Source organism: Lepeophtheirus salmonis, chromosome 2 (genome assembly GCF_016086655.4).
Source record: "Lepeophtheirus salmonis chromosome 2, UVic_Lsal_1.4, whole genome shotgun sequence".
NCBI classification, from domain to species: domain Eukaryota; kingdom Metazoa; phylum Arthropoda; class Copepoda; order Siphonostomatoida; family Caligidae; genus Lepeophtheirus; species Lepeophtheirus salmonis.
In genome coordinates this window covers 33988810-34016411 of record NC_052132.2, presented here as the reverse complement: position 1 = coordinate 34016411, position 27602 = coordinate 33988810, and the positions used below count along the sequence as shown (strand labels likewise).

The 27602-nt window shown below is 31.9% G+C and overlaps 1 protein-coding gene across 6 annotated transcripts; it reads left to right on the top strand.

Annotated features, from left to right (window-relative positions):
• On the top strand, positions 1-25153 carry numb (NUMB endocytic adaptor protein). Of its 6 annotated transcripts, none has more exons than XM_071886775.1 (9): positions 1-198; positions 1664-1858; positions 1913-2362; positions 21988-22200; positions 22274-22345; positions 22412-22630; positions 22689-23121; positions 23904-24061; positions 24135-25153. In XM_071886775.1, the coding sequence occupies exons 3-9, from the start codon at positions 1934-1936 to the stop codon at positions 24819-24821; spliced, it is 2211 nt and encodes a 736-aa protein (XP_071742876.1). In that variant the 5' UTR covers positions 1-198; positions 1664-1858; positions 1913-1933; the 3' UTR covers positions 24822-25153. The 6 variants fall into 6 exon arrangements, with proteins under 6 accessions (XP_071742876.1, XP_040563340.1, XP_040563335.1 ...); XM_040707401.2 differs by lacking the exon at positions 1-198 and adding an exon at positions 23269-23337 and having other exon boundaries at positions 1687-1858; XM_040707406.2 differs by lacking the exons at positions 1664-1858; positions 1913-2362 and adding an exon at positions 23269-23337.
• The last annotated feature ends 2449 nt before the right edge of the window (positions 25154-27602 follow it).

Genomic DNA, 27602 nt, shown 5'->3' with positions numbered 1-27602 from the left:
GCTTTTTGCTATTTATTTAGAACAAAAAGTAAAAAAAACCAGCTACTGTGTCAAAAATAAGTTGTTACATCTTATTTTTTTTTAAGAAGAAAAATGAATTCTTCCCACGTTCCAATTTACGTTCTCACTACTTCAATAATTACTATTACTCTGCTATATAATTCTACTACAGGGGAAACATTTGAGCATTGATAAGACGTAAGATACAATTTTTTTCCCGTTTTTAAAAATATATAATTTTTACTTGGACAGGAGCTCCCATATTTGATAAAAAGCTATAATATACAGCTTGAGCTTGCAAAATTTATTAATCCATAGTTAGCTTTGACTTCATAAGGATCCTAAGCCCAATTAATATCCATTTGGATAATAGAGATAGAGCAATTATTCAGTTGATGAAACTTCATCATGGATTAGGTTATATTATACATAACGAATGCTGATATAATTACTTCTGCATCTCTTCTGGTAGGAATAGGAAAGCTATGTAGAAGAAGAACTCCCATCTATGATTCATTATAGCTCATAATTATTTCCATGTGGATTTGGGAACATCTGCTCCCTTAGAAGGTGCTGCTTTTTCCTTCAAGTCATTGTCGTATTATTATGTTTCACTTTATATCTACTATATAGATCCTTATTTTTATTCTTCTATGCTGTTTATACTATATATCTACAGTATTCATGTATGTATTCCTTCTCAAATGAGGACTACGGATATCATCAGATGTGGACATATACATATATTATGTACAGAGTTTATTTTTTAAACTTCCATATGTATAATCTATAATATGTTTGATCTGTTGTTTAAAAAAACATAATATGTACATACATTGCGACACGATGAGTCGTCCTCTATCTTACTAAACCTTTGTATATGTAGGTCAATCCGAGCGGAATCATCTTCATAAATAAATATACATATATATAGGTACTATATAGTATACGACTCCATTAAAATTGTAATTCATTCACCGGTACATAGAGTTTAAACCAATAGTATAAGCCCTTTTCCTTCAATGATCCAATAAGAGAGTGTAATTTTGAATCCAACTTATGATAGAGTGAAAGGATTGGTTAAAAAGAAGAAAATACGCTTCATATTATTGTGGCCATCTTTTATGACGTACTGATGCTCAGTAGATTATGCACATATTTAATTATTACATATTTGAATATATTATTTTATTTAAGAACCCCAAGTGAGACAGTTCCTCACGGCTTATGTGAATCGGCAGAACACAGTAAATGGGGATTTTTATATGTATTTTTTAACTCCTCTATGTATCGTAATAAATGTAAAAAGAAACGCATATTCAATTACATAAAATCTGTAAAGAAGGGGGAAAATGAAAAGGCTCCTCTAGCAACCTCCTTTTTTTAAGCTATGTGCTTGGCCACCCTCAATAAATTAAGAAGAAAAAAAAAACAAGGCAATGTTCCACAAGACTACAACAACAACCGACTCTTTGAGCTCGTATGCGATGTTTAGCGGACGGGCGAGTGTTCTTATTCTGTTGCTTTATGTAGTGGTATAGAACGCGGACCGGCCGCTCTACCTGTGATAAAATCTCTCTCCGGCCCTCTTCTCTCTAGTGTCTTGCTCCTGCAGTACAAGCTCTACTACCACTTCTTCTTTCTTTCTCCCCCCTTCGTTTAGTTATTACTACATCATTCTATTTCACTTCATCAGTAGTTGGAATCCAAGTTCCTATTGACTGTCAACTCGGGGCTCTCGTCCCATTGATTCCGTATTTTATCCTCTCTCTCTCTCTCAAGAACCAACAATACGTTGACTACTCCTCATGTGATATCATTTCGGACGTTGAGACCATTGTCGTGTTGTGTAGTATAAGTAATTAGTGTTCTCTTTTAATTGAATGAATTTTATGTGGATCAGTGTTTGTAGTGAATGTGAGTGAGTTTTTCAATGGGAAATCACAACTCAGCTCCGGATGCTCATCAGGGTCTCTCTGCAGCGGATATCCCTGAGACCTACAATGTCAACACGGATTTGAAGAGATCCAAATCGCTAAGGAAGTCGATAGGAAAGAAATTAAAGCGGCATAAGTCCCACACATCCAACAACAACAATAATAACAATGGTAAAAGTGTGGAGGATGTGAGGGATTCTGTGGGGAGCAGAGGAGGCCTTCCTGCTCCTCCGCCAGTCCCTCCTTCAGCCTCTTCTCTGTCTGTCCCCCAAGGAGGAATCAGCAGCATTCCAGGCTATATCACCATTCACAGCACTGTGAAAAAAGACATCCCCAGTGACTCGAGTAAGCGGAATGCATCTACAGGAGACACCAAGCAACCCACTCCCATTGGAGATATTCAGCCTTTACCAACCTATGTACAGGTACGAATCTCTCTCTCCCTCTTATACAATTTACAGACCTCATTATTATAATAAAGCCCCTACATCATGTCAATTGAATATTTGAACACTCTTAAAGGACTCTTCAATTGTATGTATGTAATACATAAATATTTATTTATATTTATGATTATCTGCTGTGGCCTGAGCCACTTTCATTCACACGAATATTAATACCACGTCGTTTACCTTGACTTGCAGGTAACTTGTTACATAAAGTAATTTCCTTCCTTCCCTTTTTTTTGCACTCGTTCATATGATGGAACTAACACGTCCTAGGTACCAATAGATAGTATCAAATTATTAATATTTATATTAATAATACTGCAATCAATAAAATATGTCATAATTGATTCCCTTTAATGTTTGACGTTGATTCAAGGCGTTGATACCTTCATACTTGACTAAATTCTCATGATGATGCTTGCCAATTTGCTTACTCACTTAAATCATTTCAATGCAAGCTTGATTCATTCTACTTTTGTAATAGGAATGTATAGTCTATTATTCTATCAATGGAGGCAAAATACTCATATTTTGTAGTCTCCCCATCACGTTACAATAGTATTTGTATCGTTTTTCAGTGTAGTACGATGTGGAAATCTATATTCGGCTCGGTGGGAAAAACTAGTTTGTTCCTTTTTAAATAAAATTGTTGTAGACAAGTTGCAACCCAAAAATGAGATGAATAATTTACAGTATGACTCGTGATAAGTAGAAGGAAATAAAAACTAATTGGATTATCATTGTCATGTTCTGCGCCACATTAGATAGAGTATTCAAGAGTCCTAAGTTTTACAATTTGTAACTAGTAGAATCAATTTGTACAAGACGGATTTTATTCACGTCAAAAGGCCACATTTTTAATCAATATCAATTGATGCTCAAATTTCATTTTGATCTGTTATAATTACTTATTTATTGTATTTGTACGAGGGATAGAACCGTGGTCCTTGGATTATAATCTAATCTAATGTGCCTCAGAATACTGATTAGTTAATAAGTAATTTTAATTAGTAAGGCTCAAAAATTGCATTTAAATCATTAATTTATATTTATCACAAGGTCGCATTAAATTATTTATTCAAAGAGTTTCATTTCTTTTTTGTTTTGTTTGGATGGCAACTGGTATTATAATATCCTGAGAGTATGTAGGTACAGACTACAACATGTACAAAATCCCAACTAGTACACACTAAGTATTTACATAATATGAGTTTTCAGTTTTTGAGACGATCTTATTTTTTATGTGCTGTCATTTTCCGCATGAGTTTATTTTCTGTTCTACAACTTTATGTCATCGAGATTAGTTTCTTTTATATATATATGTACTTGTTGTTTATATATCAAGTTACATGTTATATGTAGCTTTGCAGTGCCTTTTTAATGCACTTATACTTAAATGGAGCAGTATCAAATACAACTCTACTTTATTACTAATTAATTATGTATACATCTTTAATAGAGGTGCTGCATTTATAATTTAAAAAAAGTGACCTATCCTCTGCATCTGTTTCAGCTGTGCCCTTTATTCATGACCTCTTAATATTGTTTATCATTCTCATTATTAGTAGAGATCGTATCCTCCACCACCTTCTTCTTCACTTACTCAGAGTGAGTGGCACTCAGTTGTTTGAGCAAACAACTTTCTGTTTAAATGTTTTCACAGTATGAAAAAGAAGACATCTGTTCCATACTTTTATGTAGCGTATATATATATACAATGTACATTCATGATATAAGTGGCTGTGTAAGTGATCTTATAGGACTACAAAATGCAGATGGTTTTGCAAGTTGCTAGGTAACATCTTGCGGGTTCCATCTTATTTATTTGCATTAATTTTTCTGTAATAGGTCAGGAGTAGTTGCAGTGCTCAGTTTAGTTTAATTGTTTATAAGACATTCGTTGTTTTTCTTTTAAATTATTTAGTTAGAAAGGAAGATTATGAGAAATATTCTGTTTCAATTTATCCTCATTTTTATACTTATATAAATATGAGATCAGAAGCTTATCGGCTTAGGAAGTTGTTTGATTAAGAATTATTAGTATAATATATTTGTTGTATTATGTTATGATATCTCATCGAAGACAAATGATATAGATATGTATTATATCTTATTAAAATGACGTGCTTCTCTAGTATCCTATTAGTGAGAGGGAGGACTCTTCAATCCATTATTGTAAAGTGTATTCAAATTTATGATTACATATATGATTCTTCGTCATAAAGGACTCGAATTTCAATTTTTTGTTTGCTTCTCTGTACAACTGCAATAAATGAATTATTATTTCCCTGGAATCGTCTATGCTTTTTAAGAGGATCTCAAAAACTCTCTCAAAATAATCTTTCATGTGCCCCCAACTGAAATTTCAATTTTGTGATCACGCTATAATTTCTTGTGATCAACGATCTTTTATTTATAAGTGTGCTGAGTGCTTATCTAATGATAAAGTGCAGTAACTATTAAATAAATTATCTTTCACGAATTGCAGGAATACAGTAATAAAAAGGTCATCTCAAGCTGGTCAACCCGCAAAGAAAAATCATATTCTCGGCCCTTGCCCCTCCTTGAATATAGGTCTAATTACGGGACTGTATGTAGTATGTACACGATTAAGGCACGCAACTCGTGGACTCAACAAGATTAACATAATCAATTTGTGACAACTCAAGGAATCAAATAAATAGTTTGTTAATTAAAAGAATATAATCAATTTTATCACTTATAATTCTCTTGCATAAAAATAATTGACTCCTTTCTCAATACTATATAGTAGTGTTTTCTCGATACCAATATCCTGGATATTTTTAGATTATTTTCGAATTAAAAATATGCAACAAAATTGTTTTATATTTTAGAACCTGCACTTAGAGGAGCGTCCGCTGAATTTTTGTTTTGGGTAGGAACTCACCCATAAATTTGATGATTTTTTAAAATAAAATAACATTTTTATTATTTCCTTTTTTAAAAAGGACAAGAGGGGGGGTTACGTCATTGTTGTGAATCTGCACATACGGGTTCCAATATTAGCTTTATGTAGTATCATTTTAAATGCATCAGTACCTGTTACCACAATATACTATGTTCGGTAAACCGGTACATAGTCTAATTTTATGTACATTTGTGGGATAAAAAATGCCAATTGCAGTTCGTTAATATCTGTTAGATTACATCGTCTTCTGCATCTTAGGAAATGATGTTTTTATGTAGCTAATAAGAAGCTTTGTAAATCAATAATACTTCTGTACATATATTATTCATTTCTAAAGAAAATAGATATTTGGATGGCATCGTCATCATCAATAAGATAATCACATGATATTAAAAAAACCTTTTTAAAGTGCACTTAAATATCCTTACATTCTACGTACACAACATATGTTATAGCAATATTTTAACACACAATGATCAGTTTCTCAAAACATATCCACAACTCCCATGTGCTTTTTGTTAGCTGTCGATTGTTCTACCATTATCTTGATTGGTGACACACAAATTAGCTGTGACTTTTTTCTGAATTTAGTTTGTTACGAAAATATTACATTTTGAGGTCGGGCACCACAGAAATCCCTTTGCAAATTCATGTAAGTTGTATAGTTAATTATAGAGCATTGCCTAATACCCTCAACGTCCCATGTGGAATAAAAATTATTCTTGTAGCTAATTAAATTAGGTCAAAAATGGATCTAATTTCCTCGTTCCGCCACTTGGTTTTAGATTTAGTCCTGAAGTACAAGATATTTGAGTCTTTGTTCGGCATTAAGAGTTGCTTAAAAATTAACGAAAAGCATGAAGGACGCTCTTTTTTTTCCCTCAATATCTTGGCCTGTCCATTTTCTATCATTATATCTAAATGAAAAATAGTCGCACATTTGGGAATAATTTGCTAACTTACTACCATCCAAGAATTGCTAGAATTTTCATATGATATATTGCTGGGCAAGAAAAACAGATATAGACCAAACACGCAACCATTCATAGTCAATGACGTCAATATTAAAAAGTGTGGTGGATTTCAATTATCTGTTGTACATGAGTTAGTGTATAACTTTATATTTCTATTACCATTGCACCCATCCTTAATTCCGGCTTCCCTCCCTCCCCCCCCCTGTTCCTCTTTTTGAGAAAGGTTGAAGAGAATTGTATGAAGGTTACCACATTGTCTCAAATCACCCCTTTATAGGTCGTTTTCCGTACCTACTTATAAGTATATTATATTATATATGTTATATATATATTTTTGTGAGCCTATCTTCCTTCCTTTTTTGAATATTAACTTATTACTAATATATAAAGTTAGAAAGTTTTATTTAACCTTGGTTACTACATCAATTCAATTCATATGTGATTAAGTAACAAGATGGAAAATCGCATTAGTCACTCCATGATTACTTTATTTTTTCTTCAATTATAAATAATAGTAATCATCCATTGCATTTATTTTCTCTCTCTTTTACTTCTCTCGTCAATCGTCATTGGGTATAATTATTATTATATGGAATGGTAAGAGGACGGGGGGGGTAATGCAAATGAATGAATGAATAATTATTTATTCTGTATCTTAGCAACATCTCCATTTTTATTTTTTTATTATTTTACGACACAAATATACAATCATTGCTCAATGATTAAGAAGCATAGGATTAAAGCAGTAATTACCAACCTTATCATCACTGTAGAGTTCCTATCTGTATTTGGGAGAGAGCAGGTAATTTTGTCGTAATGCAAATGATTTGGTTTAAATAACACATTTACTTATGACCTTGATAACCTCATGGAGCCTCTGTTAGGAATCACAAGGTTAAATGATTATTTCTACCACTTTTTTGTTTGCTTTAGTCCAGTGATTTATAAGCGTTTTAAACAATTTTACAATCCAAATAAAACTCTTTTGATTTTTTTAAGATCATAAATTTAATTACCTTAATCTTATATATATAAAATACAATTTGTGTCGGTGTCTTGAATGGGTACACACACCGTTAGGCCTAAGAGCCTGAAACTTTGTATGGGTTCCTCTTTTGAACCCAATCAGTTTATGAATGGGTGCCGATTTTTTCTTTTTTTTTTTATTATTCTATGCACAAAAACAGAAATTTTTTTGAGCTCAAGGAGACTAGATAGGGGGTATCAAAAAAGTGACTGGCGTCTCAATAAAATGATGTTTTCTAAGTTTATTCAATATCAAAAAAGTTATGGGCTATAAATCGGTGAAAATTGCAGTTTTTTTATTCAGGTGCAAAAAAAAAAGAAAAAAAAAAATCCAATGGAATAATGGATTTGTAGAAATATGTCTGGAAATTGGTTTGCATATAAGTTTGACGCATAAAAATGGATTTTGAACTGAAATATCTGTCATTTTTTTAATAATTTTTCATTTTTTCCTCTTTTTTTTTTTTTTTTTTAATTATCAAACGTCAATTTGCAAATTTTTAAAAAGAATTGCATTTTGGACTTGGACATGATATTGTATACCTTAACAATAAATGTATAATATTTTTAATTTTGGAGCATTTAATTGCGTAATATTTGCAATATTCACAAAAATGAACCGGTTATCCGAGGGAATAATACCCTAACGCTCGTTCGAGCAACGCCGGGTAACCCTTTGCTAGTATATTAATATTAAAAAAACAAATCTTTTTTTTTTTAAATGTACGAATAACATTTTTCTTAGAAAGAAAATTATTATGTCCATGTAAGTTGATGATTATTACAAGATGGCGTTAAACAATACTCCAATTCCCCTGTTTAAGAACCAAGAGAGGTTAAATTTTTCAGTAAAAAGGCCTCATTTGAAATATAAATTATATTGTTAAAAGGATTGCATTTAGATAAGCACCATTTCAAAGCTAAAGTGTTTGATAATATGTGAGAAATTCAAAATAGATTATTTTTAAGAAAAAATAATAGCAATTGATTTTTCACAATGGTATTAAGATCTAGATGGTTTTTTGGGTCAGCTGTCAACTTTCTACTTTTCTTACTCCTTATTATTGTTTTAGAACTTGAATTAGCTGTTGTTTAGCTGATTACGATTCCCTACTATTAAATTAAAAATAATTCCTCAATTGTTGGAGAATCAGTTAATTTCATTTCTTTTTTTCTATTTCTATTTGGAGAAGTTTGTTTTACTCATTACTAGAGTAGTAAACAATCCCTATTTTTGGAATTGGTTTGTCAAAATAGTTGAAAAACTTGGGTTTAGGGCAACAAAATTCAGATAATAATGACGTCTTGCATTAAACAAAATTTCTTAATAGTGTTAATTGGTCCTAGCTAGTTCCGCTCTATCTACATATCTTGGTTTCGATGTATTGAAGGAAGGGGAGCAGTAGTATTTTATGGGTTCAAATACCGGGTTGTCCATTGAAATCTGAACACTGACTACTTCAATAATTAATAAAGGTGGACTGATTGAAATTAATTCATATAGCGATATATTAAAGCATAAACAATTATTTACAAAACAAAAACGTCAGCTCTTTAGCTTACGTACAAGTCGAGAAAATGACACTTGAACGGGATTGACGAATTTCCATTCGCGCACCCAAGTAGTTAGGCGTCTCCAGGACCACCGTCCACAAGTCCGAAACGTTTGTGAGTGAGAAGGTATCTGTCAAAAAAGCCAAACTGGACCCGGAGGGGTTAAAGTAAACTATCCAGGCCAATCCCCTCAAGTCCATGAGGGCCCATGTCCAAGATCTCTGTGTTTGACACCAGACTGTTCATAAAACTATCTAATAAGGGGCACTTTTGATACTAGCAATGAAAGAAACCTATCTCCTCCGTTTGCCGGACTCTTTTAAACTCCTTTTTTGACACTTTTGGGCTCTCTACAGTCTTAATGCCAATACCATTGACTACATCTTTTGGGTGCATGTCGAGGGGATGCGTTGTCCGTCATCCAAATACTGAGGCTCTGATAGCCACTGTCAGTCAGTACTGGACGCTATGACAGATGACTACATCCTCAGCAGGTACCAGGCCTTCCGATACCACTTGGAAGCCATCAGTGCTGCTTAGGTTGGATACATTAATGATTAAAAGAGCTCAGACACGCATCGATTTATAGTATTAATTTTTTAAAAGTCTATTGTTAATTAATAAATTATATATCTTGTTGAAGTTTAAAATTCAAAGTGTTTAGATTTTAATGGACTACTCCGTAAGAGGTTCCTTAAGGAAGAAGATTTGATATCATTTGTGACGCATCGAATCATCGTCTTTCATTCCTCCTACTCATCCTCATTCCAAGATGGGAGTGACTTCAGCAAGGTTTCGGCTGTTTACAAACATTCAACCTTTCCAGTATTTGTGAGCAGGAACAGTTACTCTTTCTGCATTCAAATAATAGTGATTATTAGTGTGTGTCGGTCCTTATTTAATCTGCCCAATTCAATCTTAGGACCGGTCCTGAGGAGCATCAGTCCTTGGGACAGGCCCTTATCATTTTTCATAAAAATATCCATGATTTATCTACCCAAGTAAATATGAGATATATATTAAAAACTTTTCATGTCTTGCAAAAAATATTCACGATTCAAACTATAAAGACGATACTACTTAGTTATATAATTTTTTCTATTATATAATAGAGTATTAAAAAAGGGGGAAGCATCAATGATGTAAGGAGGAATGATTTCACCTTCTTAAAGGACCGATAAGTGCGACTGAACTGGACCACGGTCCTCCGTCCTAAATAAGGGCCCACACAACACTAGTGATTATGTATTATTATAAAACTTGGGATTTTTTGAGCTTCAAAAATAAAGGCTTGGGCTTAGTAAAGTCCCACTTGTTCACATCAATAGTCATTATTCATTGATTAGAAGTGACGTCTCATCTCTTTGTTATTTATTCTATTAAATATGTACTTAAGTACGCTCGCTATAACTTCTTGCTTTTGAAGGGTGTGAATCAGAGATAACTAAAAGGAACAGTCATTCTTGATAATAATTAACAAGAACACATGACGTATATAGACTGATTGACATATTTGTAGAATTAGGTCATAAGAGAAGGAGAACCATGTGAGAAGAATCTATTTTTTTGCAAGGCCGGTTTTAGCGTGAGCCGTGAGCATTGCTTGGGCGAAATATAAATGTGCGGGGGACTCTTTTATTATTTTTTAAATCTTGTAAGATAATTTATAACAACCCTTTTATTTGATAATATTTATAGAATGACGTTTTCTTAATAGAAATTAATGTTTTATTTTATTTTTGAAATGACATTTGAAAGAAAACAAGAAAAAATTGGTGGATGCGATTTGAAACCCCATATCGGGGGCAGTATAAGTATCTCAAATCTAATTAAGGCTTTAAACTATAGCTTAAATTATTGAGTAGGTTAGCACATCCTTGAAATTTGAATAATATGCTATAAATGGCTCAAATATGTCTATGAAATGTATGTATGGAGTGAAAAGACTAAACTTTTATTGATTTTTGTTCAAAATTATTTTCATGTTGACGCATCTTATACTAAGTGTGTAGTAATTTAAAATAAGTATGCTTTAACCTAGTTTAGAATGAAAGTGTCTCCAGTTTAATCACTCTTATATAAATGGGGCCCCTCAACACTAAGGGGACAAAAAAGGAAGAAGTGAACAAGATGGTTAAAATAAAAAGTAAACAAAAACTGTGTTTATGAGTCAGGATTCACGTAACCTCGATCAAAAAATATAGAATATAAATACCCTCCGTTGATGATTAGGGTTAGTTATTTTTATTTTATAATAACTTTTATAATTTTTTGGAGCATAATTAGGATTAAAATACTATGAACTATGGTTTTAATTAATAGTTTATTTTTCTTGTTCAATCTAAAGGAAAATACATAGCCCTGTCCTAAACGTTGACTTCTATTAAATTATATTAGATTACAATGAACTGCGCAGAAGATGAAAAAGCGCATATACAAAATTTCAGACGAATCAGAATTAGAGATAAGAAAAAATATGTTGATAGATATACATGACGGCTCTTTTCCATATAGTCTCTTTAGTCAACACTAAAGCGTTAAAGTAAAGTAGCGCAACAAAGCAAATGTAAACAAAAAAAAAAGTTGTTGGACATAAAATAGTTTATTTTTTAAACGTTAGATGTCGCTTTTCCATTTAACATTTCCTTCAAACAGGTAAAGAGGAGTTTGAAGAAGGTTTGATTGTCGGAGACATTAGAGTTCGAGAAGCCCGGAGGAACATCAGAGGGGGGCCCCTCCTCCCAAAAAAACTGGAGACGTGCTTGCTTCTGAATCAGGGACAGACACACTCCTCGATGAAGAGATAATGGGGAAATCTGGCAGCAGCTTGACTCAGCATTTTTCTAGTGTTCAAACAAATGCAAAATCCACGATTCACGAACCAAGACTTTCGTTTGGAATTACTCATAATTCATAATGAGTTCTAGAACTCACTCCATTTAATAAATGATTTATAAATAATACAATCAAACACCCTCTAGCGCATGTAAAAGAACTACATTTGGTCCTTCTTCTTTTTGAAAAAAAAAGAAGTTTATGTACATGTAGCGCCACTTTACTTTAACGCTTTAGTCAACACTAAAGCTTTAAACCAAGTAGCGAAACGAGTACGAAAACAATAAACAGGTGAAGAATGTCTTGGTCGGAATGTACTTTTTTTTATCCGACAGGGGCATTATTTGGCTATTATTTCTATAATAAAAACTCTATCCATAAACTAGAATCCATTCGTGTATGAATAAAAATAGCTAGATTTTAGTCACAGGTGTAGAAAGTAAAATAATGAATATATTCTAATTCTAGTATTAATAAATAACTATTAACTATAGTTTAGTTATTTGTTAATATATTATGCGAGATGATCAGATGAATGTATGTGAGTCGTCGGAGAGTAGTCGGCTTTGACAGCTCTGGGACTAGTCCTTCAAGGGAGCGAATGAGCTTTAAACCATATCAAGAGTAATTTGTAATTTTAGAGAAGAAATCTGCTAGTCAATTGAGCCTTACAAGTACTGTATGGCTTTGCTTCCCACTGTCGGATGATCCCTACTGACCGGTCTTTCTAAAGAACTGATTAAAAAAAAGAAGAAAACAAGTTGGAAAAGGATCGAACTTTATAAGTTTTTATTACTGAAGTGGATAGGACGACAGTCTTCATTCCTAAATAGGGACAGATAGAGAAGTAGTCCTAAATAATTACCGACACAACCCTAGCTGCAAGTACGGGTTCGGATATCACTTTAGTATAGTATCGTTTTAAAGACCACACTAGTATCGGTATATTGAACTACACTAGTATAATATCCCTAAATAATATTTTAGTTTCATTCGTATAATTATCATCATTCAAACGTAGGAAGGAGAGGAAGTTGGAGTCTTAATTAATGAGGCTTGAATAACGAAGACGTTTTTTTCCCCTCTTAAATAACTGTAGAGTAACTTTTGCTTTAATATCACTATAATAATATATATTCAATTAAAATGTTAATAGGCTATAGTAACAGCCAGTCACTTGTCATGAATATATCATTCTTTTTCAATTGGCCTTCTTTATTTCTTATTATGATGAATTATTCATCATAGTTTGTCACACTTCATTTCTCTATAACTAATGCTATGACTCTTTACAAAATTATATGTACATAATCTATATTTGGCGAGAGTTAGGACAAAAATAATATGGAATAAAAATCCAGGAAAGAATAAAGTGTGTCCAATTTATTTCCAATATTTCATAGATATATTTGGTTCAATCAATGATTGGCTTGGTTTTTGGAATTTTTTGGAAAAAAAACAACAACCAAATATTCATTTTATTTGAAAAAGAATAAAAAATTCATAGCTATTAACAAAAAATTTAATTTTTTGAAAAAAATTCAAATAATAATTTTTTTAGAATTTTTTTTTCAAAAATCCATAGCTATTCACAAAAAAACACATTTTTGGAAAAAAATAAATTTCAAATATTTAATTTCTTGGGGGGAAAAAAAATCAAATAATTATTTTTTTGGAAAAAAACAAACTCAAATAATTAATTTTTGAAAATAAAATTCTTAAATCCATAGCTACACACAAAAAATTTCAAATAATAAATTTTTTGAAAATAAAATTCTTAAATCCATTGGAATTCATAAAAAATAAATATTGAAAAATAAAAAAATTTTGGAAAAAGATTTCAAATATTAAATTTTTTACCACAATTTTTGCGATAAATTTTTTCATCCTTACCAAAAAAAAAAAAATTCTAGTAGAAAGCAATTTTTTTAAGGGGGGTGGCAGTCCACCCTTTCGGACGCCCTTTTTATATGATATTTCATTTGGCCCACGTTATATGACAATTAAATAAAAAATTACAAATTAAATTTCACATATTCAATCGCTTGAAAAAAAATTCAAATATAACTTTTTTTACCACAATTTTCTCGCAAATTTTTTTCATCCTGACCAAAAATAAACTTAGTGGAAAGCAAGAACGTCCTTTTCGGGTTGGGGAGGGGGAGCTCCAGCCCGCCTCCCGTGGACGTCCTTGTTTTATGATATTTCATTTGGTTCTCATTATATGACCTTTCAAATATGCATATCAACTTCTATTTTTTTCATATTGGCGATGCATTTTTGCACGTGTAAGTGCAATTTGCGGCGCCTCCAAAGGATTAATTCTAATAATCCTTGTTCATAGAAATGAACGATAATTTATTAAAAAATAAAAACAGACTCAATTTTAGGGGAAATATTTCTAGCTTGCCTTTGTTTTGAGGGTCAGAACAATTTTGGTATGTAAATGAGCTGTTCCAGATGTAGCATTTTTTGAATTCCTTATATTTCCTTATTATAAAGTTCCATAATATAGATAGATGGAATATTTTTTGCATTGTTTGTTAATAAAAGGGTGTGGCTCACTTTTGGGGCTATATGACGTATTGTCTGGGTGTACTATGAACATTAGACTGGTTCTTAAATATGATTTTTTTCAAAATGTTGGTGATGCAGTTTTGAAATGTTTGAGAAATACAATTAATTTTTCAGTCATAAATGTCTAGAGTTTGAGGGCATAGTCCTTGAAGTTTATAAACTTCACAATTCTTAGTAGAGAAAGATAAAACTTGAGATAACCTTCTTATCTTTAAAAAAAAAAAAAAAAAAGTAAATATGAGCCAAAATAGAGTATTTTTTGATAACAACATATTGATGTATCGAGTATAGCACGCACTAGCCCCCTTTGTTATAAAATCAAATCGTGGCTGGTAATTTTGCAGTGAAGATTTTAATCGTTGGTAATTTCGCCTCTTAGAGATTTTACCTAAGTACATACTCGCCGCCTTTTTATGTTTTATATCCCTGGTTTGAACGTAAACTTGAGTATGTACGGTTGTATCTCAGCAATAGATCTGAAGAAGAAACCAAATGCAAAATAGGTAGAAAAAAAAGAAGAAATAGTTTAGGAGCGTCTGCAGGTTTATATATGAATACTTTTTTTTTTTTTTGGGGGGAGGGCTTGACTTTTGGATTTAAAAAAGAAAAAAATTTAAATATAAAATTTTAAATTTTAATTTTTTGAAAAAAAATTCAAATATTCACAGCTTTTTACAAACAATTTCATTACTTAAATTTCAAACATTCCTTTTCTTGAAAAAAAAAATTCAAAAATCTACAGCGTTTCACAAATAATCATTTTTTTTCTTCAAAAAACAAATTGAAATATAAAATTTTTCCCCCCAAAAATTTAATATTCAATTTCCTAGTAAAAAGCAAAAATTCCTTAATTTGGAGAGGGCTTTAGCCCCTCCATCCCACCCCTTTTGGACGTCCCTGTAGTGTTTATAAGGATTCATAAATCCAGGATCATGAATCTAGTTCTAAATAACTAATTGACTAGGGGCATCTTACTCATAGTCACGTTCTCATTTGATGCTTGAAGAAAAGTAAGAAGTTCCATCAAATGAAAGAATGGAATTTTTCAACAGTAAATACTTTAGGTAAAATACGCACTATAATATAAAAATATCTAAAAGGCGGCGAATATGTCATGTGGCAAAATCTCCAAGAGGGGAAAAAATCGCTCAAAAGAACGTAGAACCTCATCAGATAGTGTTTTTGATAGTGAGAATGTGACTTTTAAGAACCAGTCTAATCCTAATATATGATATGGTTACCTATATCTACTAATCAAGACTCGGTTTGGAGTTGTACGATGCCTACTGCTTAGCAGCACCTATACTGTACCCATGGTAACTTACTCTTTATGGTATGCACATACACAATCATATTCGTTGTTTTCATTTATCGTGTAGATATTCCCATTCAAGACAACATTTATTTTTAAATGCATGTTTGGAGGAGGTGAACAACAAAGAAGTGGAATCAAAATATAATATGTTATTATTATTATTATTGTAGGAAGTGTCTTGTGTTTTAGTTATAGTTTATGTTTGTCTCTCTTCTCGTATTGATATTGTTCTAGCTATGACGTGTGTGTTGAACGACGACGATGATAAATTGTTGTAACCACCGCAGTCTGTCTCTCGTTTATTCATGGATCGCATCTCTGTATTACTATTTATTTATTAATACTTTCTCAAGTATTTCAGTGTTGTTGTGGTCCATGTATTCTACTCCTCTTGATAAGTCATAATGGATAGGGTATGTAATAATTCTACCTATGTATGTTAACGGTATTAGGGATGAACATATTTGTCCCTAAATTTGAAGAACACGTACGAATCGGGCGCAAATGCCAGGGGCGTCCGCAGGGGAGGGGTTGTAGCAACCCGCTTCCCCCTAAAAATTAAGGAATTTTTACTAGAAAATTCAATATTGGAATTTTCAATTTAAAGTTCAATATAATTTTTAAAAAAAAAGTTTTAAAATTTTTTAATGTTCTCTAAATAGCTATGAATATTTGAAAATTTTCTCCAAAAAATTAGTATTTGAAATTTTTTGTAAAATGTGAAAAAAATTACGAAAAATATAATTTTTGAAATTGTTTATCAAAAACAAGGTTTTAAAAACTAATTATTCAAATGATAACGTGAGATACTTTACTCTCCAATATTAGTCTAAAGGATTTTTTTACTAATTTTGTAAAGGACGCTTGACAATATGGGACGTTTTCTAAAAACCAATAACAGGGACGAGACGGGATCGATTTTAAGTCTCATATTAAGGACTGATACAACCCTACTTAATATATATTGTGTACAAGTTGCTACCCAAAAAATGCAAATGAATAATTTTTACCCCACCCCACCGCCCAATAATGAAAGCTACCAACACCTCCTTTATGGCACACGTCTCCTGGATAGCCCTCATTGTCCATGGATAGGGTATGAAATTCCTACTATATATGTCAACAGACCATATGTTTCATCATTATATATATTGGTCCATCTGCCCTCTTCCAGATAGCCATCATGGATAGGCTATGTAATTCCACTCTAAAAACAACATATGTTTCCTTCTTAGAAAAAGTTGAGGTAAACGTTTTTACCTCATTCTATAAATATAAATATATACATATATAAACAGTAAGACCTTGAGATACGAGTGCTTAATCTGACGACTTTTATGCGATACGAACTGGATACTGAGCAAAGATTTGCATTGACATAATAGCTGGTCGAAAACTGCCCTCAGAAAGCAGAGCCCGCTTCCATTTATTTTTTTATTATTTATTTCTTATGGGATAGACTGTTTTGACTTACGAGAGATCTCCGTCCTTGAACGAGAACTAAACTCGTATATTATGGTATTACTATATATGTATATATTTATAATAAGCTTCTTAAGAAATTCAATCGCATCTATGAAATTTCACTTACAAGATCAACAACACCATCTGTAGAATTTAAATACGTTTACTTAACAACTATTTATGTGTTTTGTGTGTAAATGTGAAATCGTATATTCCGAGGAGGGGGGGGGGAAGGGAGGGTTATTTTAATTTTATTTCTCCTTCTTTGTGCTTTAAAATCGTTTCCGCCTTTTTGAAAAATTGAAAATTTCCGTATCACGTCATCTCCAATAAAAAATAAAAATATTACTATTAAATAAAACATTGTTTTGAAAAGTCATTTTTGATTAGTTGAGTAGCAAGGTAAATAATACCTCTATGCCTACCATGTACTTATTTGTGCATCATCATAACAAGTGAGTCATGGTCACAATCTCATCATCATATATACATACTAATATTATTAGTGATGTGCCGCAAGCTGAATTTTGCTGTTCGAGTATTTTCGAGTTTCTAAAAAAAATCAAATCGAGTAATTACGAGTTCTACTCATTACTGTTTCCTTAACACTTTTTCACGCTAACAAACTCGTCAATCAAACAATCATATTGTTTGAAGGACTATTAAAACTTGTCATTTAAATATTGTTTCGTGATTAACGTTCTGTAGATTCACCTTAAAGTATGTTTTAACTTATTTGAATCGTCGTCATGAGAGTTATTCATCAGTTAATATAATAAATACGTTTATTTTTTTAACTATAGTCGAGTTATGGCTAACGGCGTTCGCAGGGGTGTACTGGAGGAGCTCTACCTCCCCCCCCCTTAAAAAAGGAATTTTTACTTGATTTTTTTTTGTCAGGATGAAAAAAATTTACGCCAAAGTAGGGGCAAATTTTTTCCCAAAAAATGGAATATTTCAATTTTTTTACAAAAACATTAATTTTTTTGTGAATAACAGTGGATTTTTGTATTTTTTTTTCTTCAAAAAATTCAGTTTTTTGTGAATAATAGTGGATTTTGGAAAAAAAAAATCCAAAAAATTCTGGGTTTTTTGTGAATATCTACGGATTTTTGAAATTAAAAAAACAAAAATCATAAAACTCAGATAACAAAACATCACTAAATATTGGTATTTTTCAAAAAAAAAAAAAAAATGTGAATTTTTTTTGTGAATTGCTTATTGCTTTTAGAATTGTTTTTCCAAAAAATTTAATTTTTTGTAAATAGCTGTGGATTTTGGAAATTTTCTGCATTTTTTGTGAAAAAGCTGCGGATTTTGGAAATGAATTAAATAAAGACTCAGAAACCAAAAAACCTCCTAAATATTATATTCTTTTTTCCAAAAAAATAATTTTTTGTAAGCAGCTGGGGAGTTTTTATTTTTTTCATATTTAAAATTTCATTCTGAATTTTTTTTTCCCACAAAAAATTAAATTTTTTGTTAATAGCTAGACGAATTTTTGAAGTTAATAAAAAAATCCAAGAACCAAAACATCGCTAAATATTATATAATGTAGTATTTGTGAGCTTGTTAATTTTGCTTTGATAAAATGTGATATAGAGAGTGTGTGTGTTTGTGAAGAGTGGGGATCATCATGTCTTATTGTTAATGCATGACTCATTCGTCATTATTTATTCTTCTTATGTTTGCTTTCATGATTGTAGACCTTGTGCTTGCTGATTCATGCAAGATTTTCATCATCGTCTCATCCATTATTGGGAGTCCCCTCCTCTCCCCCCAAATTAAGGAATTTTTGTTTTTTACTAGAAAATTTGAAATTATATACATATATATTTTTTTAAATTGTAATATTTCAAATTTAATTCATATTTTCAAATATTTTAATTTTTACATTTATTTTTCAAAAAATTTTGTTAATATATAGAGCAATTAATTTTTGAAATTTTTTTTCAAAAAAATTAATACTTAATTTTTGAATTTTTTTTCTATAAAGATAAATTTTTCAGTTTTTTTTAGCTATGGATTTTTGAAATTTTTGGGGAAAAAATTTAATTTTCTGTGAATAACTAAAGATTTTTGAAAAAAAAATTCAAAAAATGTCATATTTAAAATTTAATTTTTTTTCCAAATAATTTAATTTTTTGCCTAAAAATTTTATTTTCTGTGAATAACTAAAGATTTTTGAAAATATTTAATATTTGAAATTTCCTTTGCTATAGATTTTGTAAATTTAAAAAAAAAAAAAAAAAAAAAAAAAAAATTTTTTTTAAAAAAGTAATAAAAAAACCCAATCCTCAAGAATTTTTTTTGAAAAAAAGAAAAAAAAACAATCCTCCCCCTCCCCAAAACATATATATATATATATCAAAATCAAATTGAGTCTCATGTATCTCAATTTGTTCTAAAGTTATGGTAAATTATTAATTTTTGACCTCTCAAAATTTACTGTCACCATACATAATCTTACTACCCAGTTTGATCAAAATCGACTATAACTTTTCCCGTTATTATCCTGGTGACTAACCAGGAAACAAACAGAGGTAATAATCAAAAATAAATTTAAAAAACTCAAGGACGTCAACAGGGATGAATTTAACCCTTTTTTAAAGGAATAACCAAGGGACTGGTATCGGCCCTTAATATGGGCTTTAATTCGGCCAATCCCTGCTATCAATGCATCATTTCCAGTCCATTTGAGTAAACTACACCTCTATTTAAAAAATATTATCAAAAATATAGTTGTATTATTTTGTCACAAGACAGCGTATCTCTCAATCGCTTTGTTTACAAACTAATATAAGTAACAACGCTGATACCACATTGAATAAATTTACTAAAACATTGTCATAAAAGATCAAAGTTAATCATTATTCGTACATAATGAAGGCGTAATTAAAGTATTTAGAATTGTTCTTATAACGATTGGTTACGATTAGTGTTGGATCGGTCCAAAAATAATAAATAGATTGCCGTCGGTCTTTTATAGTGGCTTATCCGCAAAATCTCTTTCGAATAGACAATAAATTTAAAGTTTAAAGTAGGATTTGTGTGCTAGAACGTATTATTATGATTCATAACAAATCATTCATTATTTTCTTTGTTTTGATATTCTTCAATCCTAACTAGGAGTGAGGAAATATGCATAGTTTGTAGCTATGACATTGGGCTAATGGAGGGACAATCAATCTTTAGGACCGTTAAATGTTTTTTTTTAAAAATGGGGTTGGGGGAGTCTGACTAGGAAATCAGCACTAAGCCCGATCCAACACTAGTATCGATTGATTGATAATCAAGTCATTTAGGAGAGATTGTTCCCTGGGACGAATTTGACGTCGTATTCGGACGCATCCTTCAGACTGTCTGTCAAATTTTGAGACGGTTACATCCCTAGGCACATGGGCCTACCTACCTACCTATGTAGATACATATATACCAACGATATTTGTAAAGCATTGCACTTGTTATTGATCCACTTTCTATTTGGACATGATTATAGCGTAGCCAAATGAATTTATTCAATGTTTGTCAACTTTTATAAATACAATAATACCTACATAAAAAATATTATTTATATATTTTGTAGGTATGATATATACTTTGGTTAAAGAGACACAGGTATGATGATCTGGGGTTATATTTTGTGTATATAATTTTTTGTAGTTCCTTGACTTTGTATCTATAGACAAAGCAAGCAAGTCATTAATTATTGGACGGAAGTGGTGAGGGAGTAAAAAGATTCTTCGGATTTCCTTTCAAGATAGGTACATATAATTCATGGGGATATCCTCTTCTGGAAGTGTCTGTAGGGATGAGGGGGTTGTCAATACTGCTGCTGCTAGCATGATTATATTATTCGTACCTGTATCTTCTTTCGTGGATAGGGGAAAAGAGGAAGAGTACACTCCAGTTGTCGTGGAAAGCCGGCACCTTTAGAAAGCAGCTAGCCTCGCTTTTTGAATTGAAGGAAGGTAGAAGGGGGAAAAGTGTGTTCTTATTCCATTTATTTTTCTTTAATTATATTTTGTTCCGTTTAGTGCAGGTGTAAAACTCTCTGGAAAGAGTTGTTATGTTTCATGGCACTCTGATGAAAATTCCTGAGAGTCCATGAAATTTACTTACATTACTTTTGTCTTGCTCCTTCAATTATTCATATCTGTTTCAATTGACGTGTCTAGCAAGGCGGTCCCCTCTCTTCGTTCGTCTAAAGCATTTGTGTACAGAGATTACGGTAATGGTGAGTTCGTTCTTTGTTTTTATTCATGCGTCAGATACACGCCTTTTTGTGTTTGTTTGATTGATTGTTTCATCTTGCCATAGGTCTATTTATAGATCTATTTTTCTCTCTCTAATAAAAGTTAAGTCTATGGTGTTTAATAACATAGGTAGATCCTGCCCTAGAGGCGTGTTTCCCCATCATGTATAATTGTGCATTTGATTCATCCTCAATTTTTTATCCCTTCTCTCTCTCTCTCTCTGACTAATGAATGAATGTATTTTCCTCTTAGTTTTGATCCATTTTCCCCGTCTGCTCTTTAAAATAAAATAATATTAAATATATAGAACTTCAAGGAGGAACTATTACATTACAATGCCCTTAAAAATAACTGTTATTTCTGCCTTTATTTGTCCTTTTTAGTTATCTATTCAAACTGTTGAACATTTGATTTTATATTATATTATGACTACATATGTATTTAAAAGAAAATACTAAATAATAATTAATTTCTGGGAATGTCTCTTGAATGTACAATTCTACTACTAAATTATGGATGAAATATATTTTCAATTCTACACTGCTAGCAGTGTCTGTTCAGAGTGGGGCTTTTCACGGGGGGATCATCGTGTATGTAGTATACGTATATTTAACGGCCTTTCTTTTTTTAAAAGAAGCAATACTAATAGCCTTCAATTGTTTTTGTTACAGGACGGATCTCGTAAAATGGATCGACTTCGCAAAAGCATTCGTTCGAGTTTACGGAAAAAGAATAAGGACCAAATCCCTGGGCCATCTAACAATAACGATAACAACAATTCATCCCCCAATTCACAGCCAATGTCTGAGATTGGTTCTAAGGGGAACGTATGGCAACAGGATGAGGTTTCTGTTCGTGATGGAACGTGTAGTTTTGCAGTTAAAGTAGGTCAAAATTATTGTTTTCTTTCGTAGTACCAATATACAATACATAACTCATTACTCTTTTTATTTTTAGTATTTAGGCTGTGTAGAAGTGTTCGAGTCTAGAGGAATGCAAGTCTGTGAGGAGGCTGTTAAAGCTTTGAAGGTATTTTTATTAGTGCATGTACCCTTTTAAGGACATTTGTTTACAAAATATGTCATATGCTTTCAGAATTCCAAAAGAAAATCAGTTCGCAGCATTTTGTATATTCATGGAGATGGGCTTCGAGTTGTAGATAATGATACCAAAGGTTTGATTGTGGATCAAACCATTGAAAAAGTTTCATTTTGTTCCCCTGATAGGAACTTTTTTAGAGGATTTTCCTACATTTGTCGTGATGGAACAACACGGAGATGGATGTGTCATGCATTTATGGCTATGAAAGATTCCGTAAGAATTCGTTTAATGTACATCCTTACAAAATATTATTTGTCATCAATGATTTCAGGGTGAACGTTTAAGCCACGCTGTTGGATGCGCTTTTGCAATTTGTCTTGAGCGTAAGCAGAAGCGAGACAAGGAATGTAATGTATCCATGTCATTTGACGATAAAAACTCCAGCTTTACGCGATTGGGTTCATTCCGTCAGACCACAATTACTGACCGTTTGACAGATCCTCAGATTTCAAAACCAGCAGCTCATATCCCTCTCGCATCTACGGTCGAAACCAATCCCCATGCTATTGCACGTCCTCATGCTACTGATCTTATGCTTCAGAGACAAACATCATTTCGAGGCTTTAATCAACTGGCTGGGAGTTCTCCTTTTAAGAGACAACTCTCTTTGAGAATCAACGAACTGCCTTCCACGATTGAAAGGCAGCGGTTGTCAGCTCTTCCACCCAATGGAGAAGGATCTCTCACTTCCAATCAATCTTCAGGTATGAAAATGAAACAATTTTTTAATCTTTTGTATATACATACATTCATCAATGACGAGTCAATTAGTTATTTAAATATTTTAAGAACTTATTTTTTCACCACTTCATTTCACATACTTATTGTTATTTTATTTACCGATCCGTCAGTTTTATCTGTTCACAATTTGAAAACCCAATTAAATCAGCTTTACAAACTATCTGATCTCGGACACAAAGGTAAATGGGCAATCTATGTATATGTTCGCATTGTCTACTCTATGTTATTAATTATCAGTCGATTGCTGCTTGTAATACTTAATACATAATTACTAAGACATTGAACAATTATGGATGTTGAACTAATTATTATGCATGATTATGATTTGATATGATACTCATCATAGGAAAGCATAAATACACACTTTTTGTCCCTTGTTTTGTTTGCTTACACCTTTTAAAACAATTTATTCTATAGTTGGACTAATTGATTTATAGTTAAGGTGCTTTAATTAATTTTCGTGCTTTGCACTCTCGTAATAAATAGCATACATACATGTTCCTCAATTGTTGTGATTAATTAATAAGACATGTTAATTCCTTTCTGTTTATAAACGGATATTTATAGATAACCACTTTCAAGGTTCAGCCGTTACCTAAAAGCCTAATATTGTAAAACGTTACGTACATGACTAAATAGTTGTTCCTCTCACTTAATGCATGGTGATCTCCATTATTACATGTTATGTAAATATTGTAGATGTGATTTCAATTTTTATATTTGTGTATTATTTTGTTTTTGTTAGTCAATTCCATAAAGGAAGAAGTCAACATCTGTGATCACAACCAAGTCGGAACAAATGACTCCGTGAGTTCCATGTGTCAGCAAATCTCCCAGAATTTATCTATCCTAACCTCATCAGTCAATGATGCTCTCTCGAACACCAATTTTTCTACTCATCAGGTAAGACATCATATTTTCTCAATCCTATTTTTCATTTTATTGATATGCCTTTCCAATTTGCATTATATTATAGCCTCATTCCCTACCTTATACCATATCATCAGCAGCGAGTCCTCTACCCACAGTTCCAGAGCATTCTACTATTGAAGTAAAAGGACCATCTAGTTGTAGTGTATCTCCTATACTTCAACCCACGAAATTGGACACCTCCTTCTCTAGTAATAGCGGTATACCTGTTCAATATGATAACCCTTGGGATAATGTTCCTGATCAACCCAAATCCCTTACACAACATCACGCACAATCCTTGAGCCTTAATTCCGGTGGCAGCACAAACAGTGCAGGGAGTAGTATTAATCACATCATCAACAATAATAACATCATATCTTCCATGTCACCCTCCATCATCCCCATGGTTGGAACGGGTCATTCTGCGACGCCAAGTAGTAATGATTCAAGTTCAGGACTATCATATACAACGGATGACTGCGGTTGGAACAATGGTGGCAGTCTCCTAGGCGTTGATAAACAGAAGTCGTCCAATACACCTTTTATATCCACTGAAGAGATTTGGTCCACTAAATCCTCCATACTGGACGATCCCTTTGATGCTGAATGGGCGGCGCTAGCAACCAAGAGGAATAACTCCAAAAATTTAATTTCCTCTGCTGATTCCTATTCTTCAACTGCATCTTCACCTACAAATCCTTTTAGGCAAAATAATCCTAGTATCAAAACAGCTTTTGAATTACAAATGTAAATGGGGGACTCAAATGGTCCTTTAGAGAATATATCCGGTTTATTTTTTTATATTAAAAAGTATATAATCTTTAATTATTATTATTTCCTTGCGAATCATTGTTTTATGTTGACATTATAATAATATATTTATATATATATTCAAAAACACACACACTCACGTTTACCACGCGATGTCGTCTCGTTTTATCTTATTTGCGATTTCTTATTATCCCTCTCCGTCTTTGTTTTGTACTGTCCATAGAAGCAATTAATTTAGACTAATAATATTATAACTGTTTTATATCAATTCATATCATTTATAAACATTATAATAAAATAATTCACTCAAAATGTATCATCAATCATAGCGATCCTCACTCTATCCTTTAACCTCTCCTCCATAAAGGAAAGAAAAAATACACTCAACAACTAGGAATTCTCTCTCGAGATCCCTTTGTTTTTTTGTATCCGAAAAATTCCCAAGAAATTCCAGGATATTCAAAATGAATTATGTTCATAAATATATTTACATATATTATAAAAACTTACATTTAATATTGCACAAATGATAAAATATTAGAGTTAGCCTATTCTGGATTAAAAAATATATTGCCTCAACTACTAAGTCAGGATCAAGCTCCCTTGCTAATCTACGCAAAGTATGAGAATGATCAATAAAAAAGCAATACATAACTTAATCCCTGTTATTGTTTTTTTTGTTCGTTTTTGTAAAAAGCTAAGGAATTCCGACTTTGAAACGATTTAATGGCAAATATTATTAGAACCTCTCAAAAGTGGATGAAATCCCAAGGCACATCAGATTTAAATATTAAAGAAAAAATACCACCTGCATAGCTTAAATGCAAATGCTCTCTTTATTTAGAAAGTAATTGATAGAATTTAATACACACTGTAAATAATGGTAACTTTAACCTTAAATAAGACAGGTTTACAAAGTATTTCACAATCTTGCTCGACCGCCCAAGCGATATAGCAACACGAGAACCTAAACAGCAAGACCAGGAAAACTCAAATGAAGTGAATGAGCTACGCTGAGCCTCCGTTTCAGTCAATCACGTCCAGTTCTTGTGGGATTTTTCCTTTAAGAAAACGATCCATGACGCTGTTCCTTGTTGTTTGTGAAATCAAATGTATTTTTGTGGTTAAATCATAAAACAATATATTGCGCATTGCAGTCACGCTGACCTCAGTGGGCTATTGACTAGCTATGCATACTTGATACCTATTTTACGGTTAATTTTATATATTTATTAATCTAATATGGATATTTATGTATTCAAATATATTTTTAAATGAAATGTCAGATTTTTAGATGTCAAAATACGTCACTTTTGTGACACTCCTCACGCGGTCAGGGGGGCACTCACTTTGAGAAACGCTGCTTTCTATAATATATTTTTCTGGGAGTTATAAGTTATAACATTTCCTTCTTAACTTAATCTTAACTTGACTTACTCCCTTGTTATTATTCTATGAATGGATAAGGCAATATATTATTTTTAAGAGCTGTTCCACTCTTAAAAATAATTAAACTTTAATTATTTGTGAGCATGCCGGATCGTTGTATTGCCTCGGTATGTAAAACTGGGGATCTGGTCTATGAAAAAACGGAAAATATTTACATAAGTTCCGGAGAGAGAAATGAATAAAGACCATCAAAAAGTTAGACGTATCTTTTAAATGTAAAGAAACCTTTTATGAGGAATTCCTTAAAATATCTCTGCTTCATCAGGAAAGTTATATATTGTTGTTTTATTTCTACGCAATTCCTATGAAGACATTTAAAAAAACAACCTTATTCTCCAAAAATTAGTTATAAATTCAGAAATCAAACTTTATTTGCTGCTGCTATTACTCAACTAACTACGAACTTAGGAATATAATTGTCAAAGAAGAATACAAATTCGTTAATAATTTCTGTATCAAAGCAAGAATAATTGCTGCGAAAATGTTTTTTGTTGTATTCACTGTAAATTGTGTTACAAAAAAGAGGGAATCAAATTTATAACTGAAAAAACTTCGATAAGAAAGCTTCTACTACCGACCAAAGAAAAATATCAAAATTGAATCATTTTTCCTGTGTTATTTATATATTTTATCTGTTGCAAATCCTTACGGATCTCATTTACCGAAAAGTTTTCGAAGAAATATTATTTTATCCATTTTGTGCGCGTAGTTATGTGTGTATGACGACTAATATATTTATTTATTTTGGATATTTCTTCGGTTGTCTGGGATACATAATAAGTCTATATGTTCAAGCCATGGTTAGTGTAGCCCAAAGAAAATAAATAAATACCATAAAATATACAAATTTATGTATATTTTATATATAATACTAGAATCCAGATTTCCAGTATTATATGGCTTAGTTAGGCAAACAGAGAATCAATATTGTGATCTTGAGAAGTTTAAACCAGTTGCTGATTTTAGTCTACTAGTTGATTTTATGGTATAATCCGGAAGAAAAAAATCCGTCAATTACATTTATGACTATTTGGGCAAAATAATATCCCTTAATCCATGGGCCATGGGTACCATTTCTCTAAGGACACTTATCTGAAAGCCCCCCCACAAAAAAACAAAAAAAAACTAGCACGGCCCGGTGTAATTTGGCATCGGTTAAAGACATCTTCCATATTATTAAAGCAAAATATAACTCCCCAAGAAAATCATCAGTGTTACTCTCTGTTTTTGATGAGCAGGCACATCCATAATTACTCAATACTTATATCAATTCATATCTGTTCCGTCCTCAAAAATGAAAGAATAATAATAA

Excerpts from the sequence above, each read along its gene's own strand:
- numb (XM_040707401.2), top strand. The coding sequence starts at position 1,934 with ATGGGAAATCACAACTCAGCTCCGGATGCTCATCAGGGTCTCTCTGCA. Across the intron at positions 2,363-21,987 it reads CTTTACCAACCTATGTACAG|GACGGATCTCGTAAAATGGA; the intron begins GTACGAATCTCT and ends TTTTTGTTACAG. Across the intron at positions 22,346-22,411 it reads AGGCTGTTAAAGCTTTGAAG|AATTCCAAAAGAAAATCAGT; the intron begins GTATTTTTATTA and ends ATATGCTTTCAG.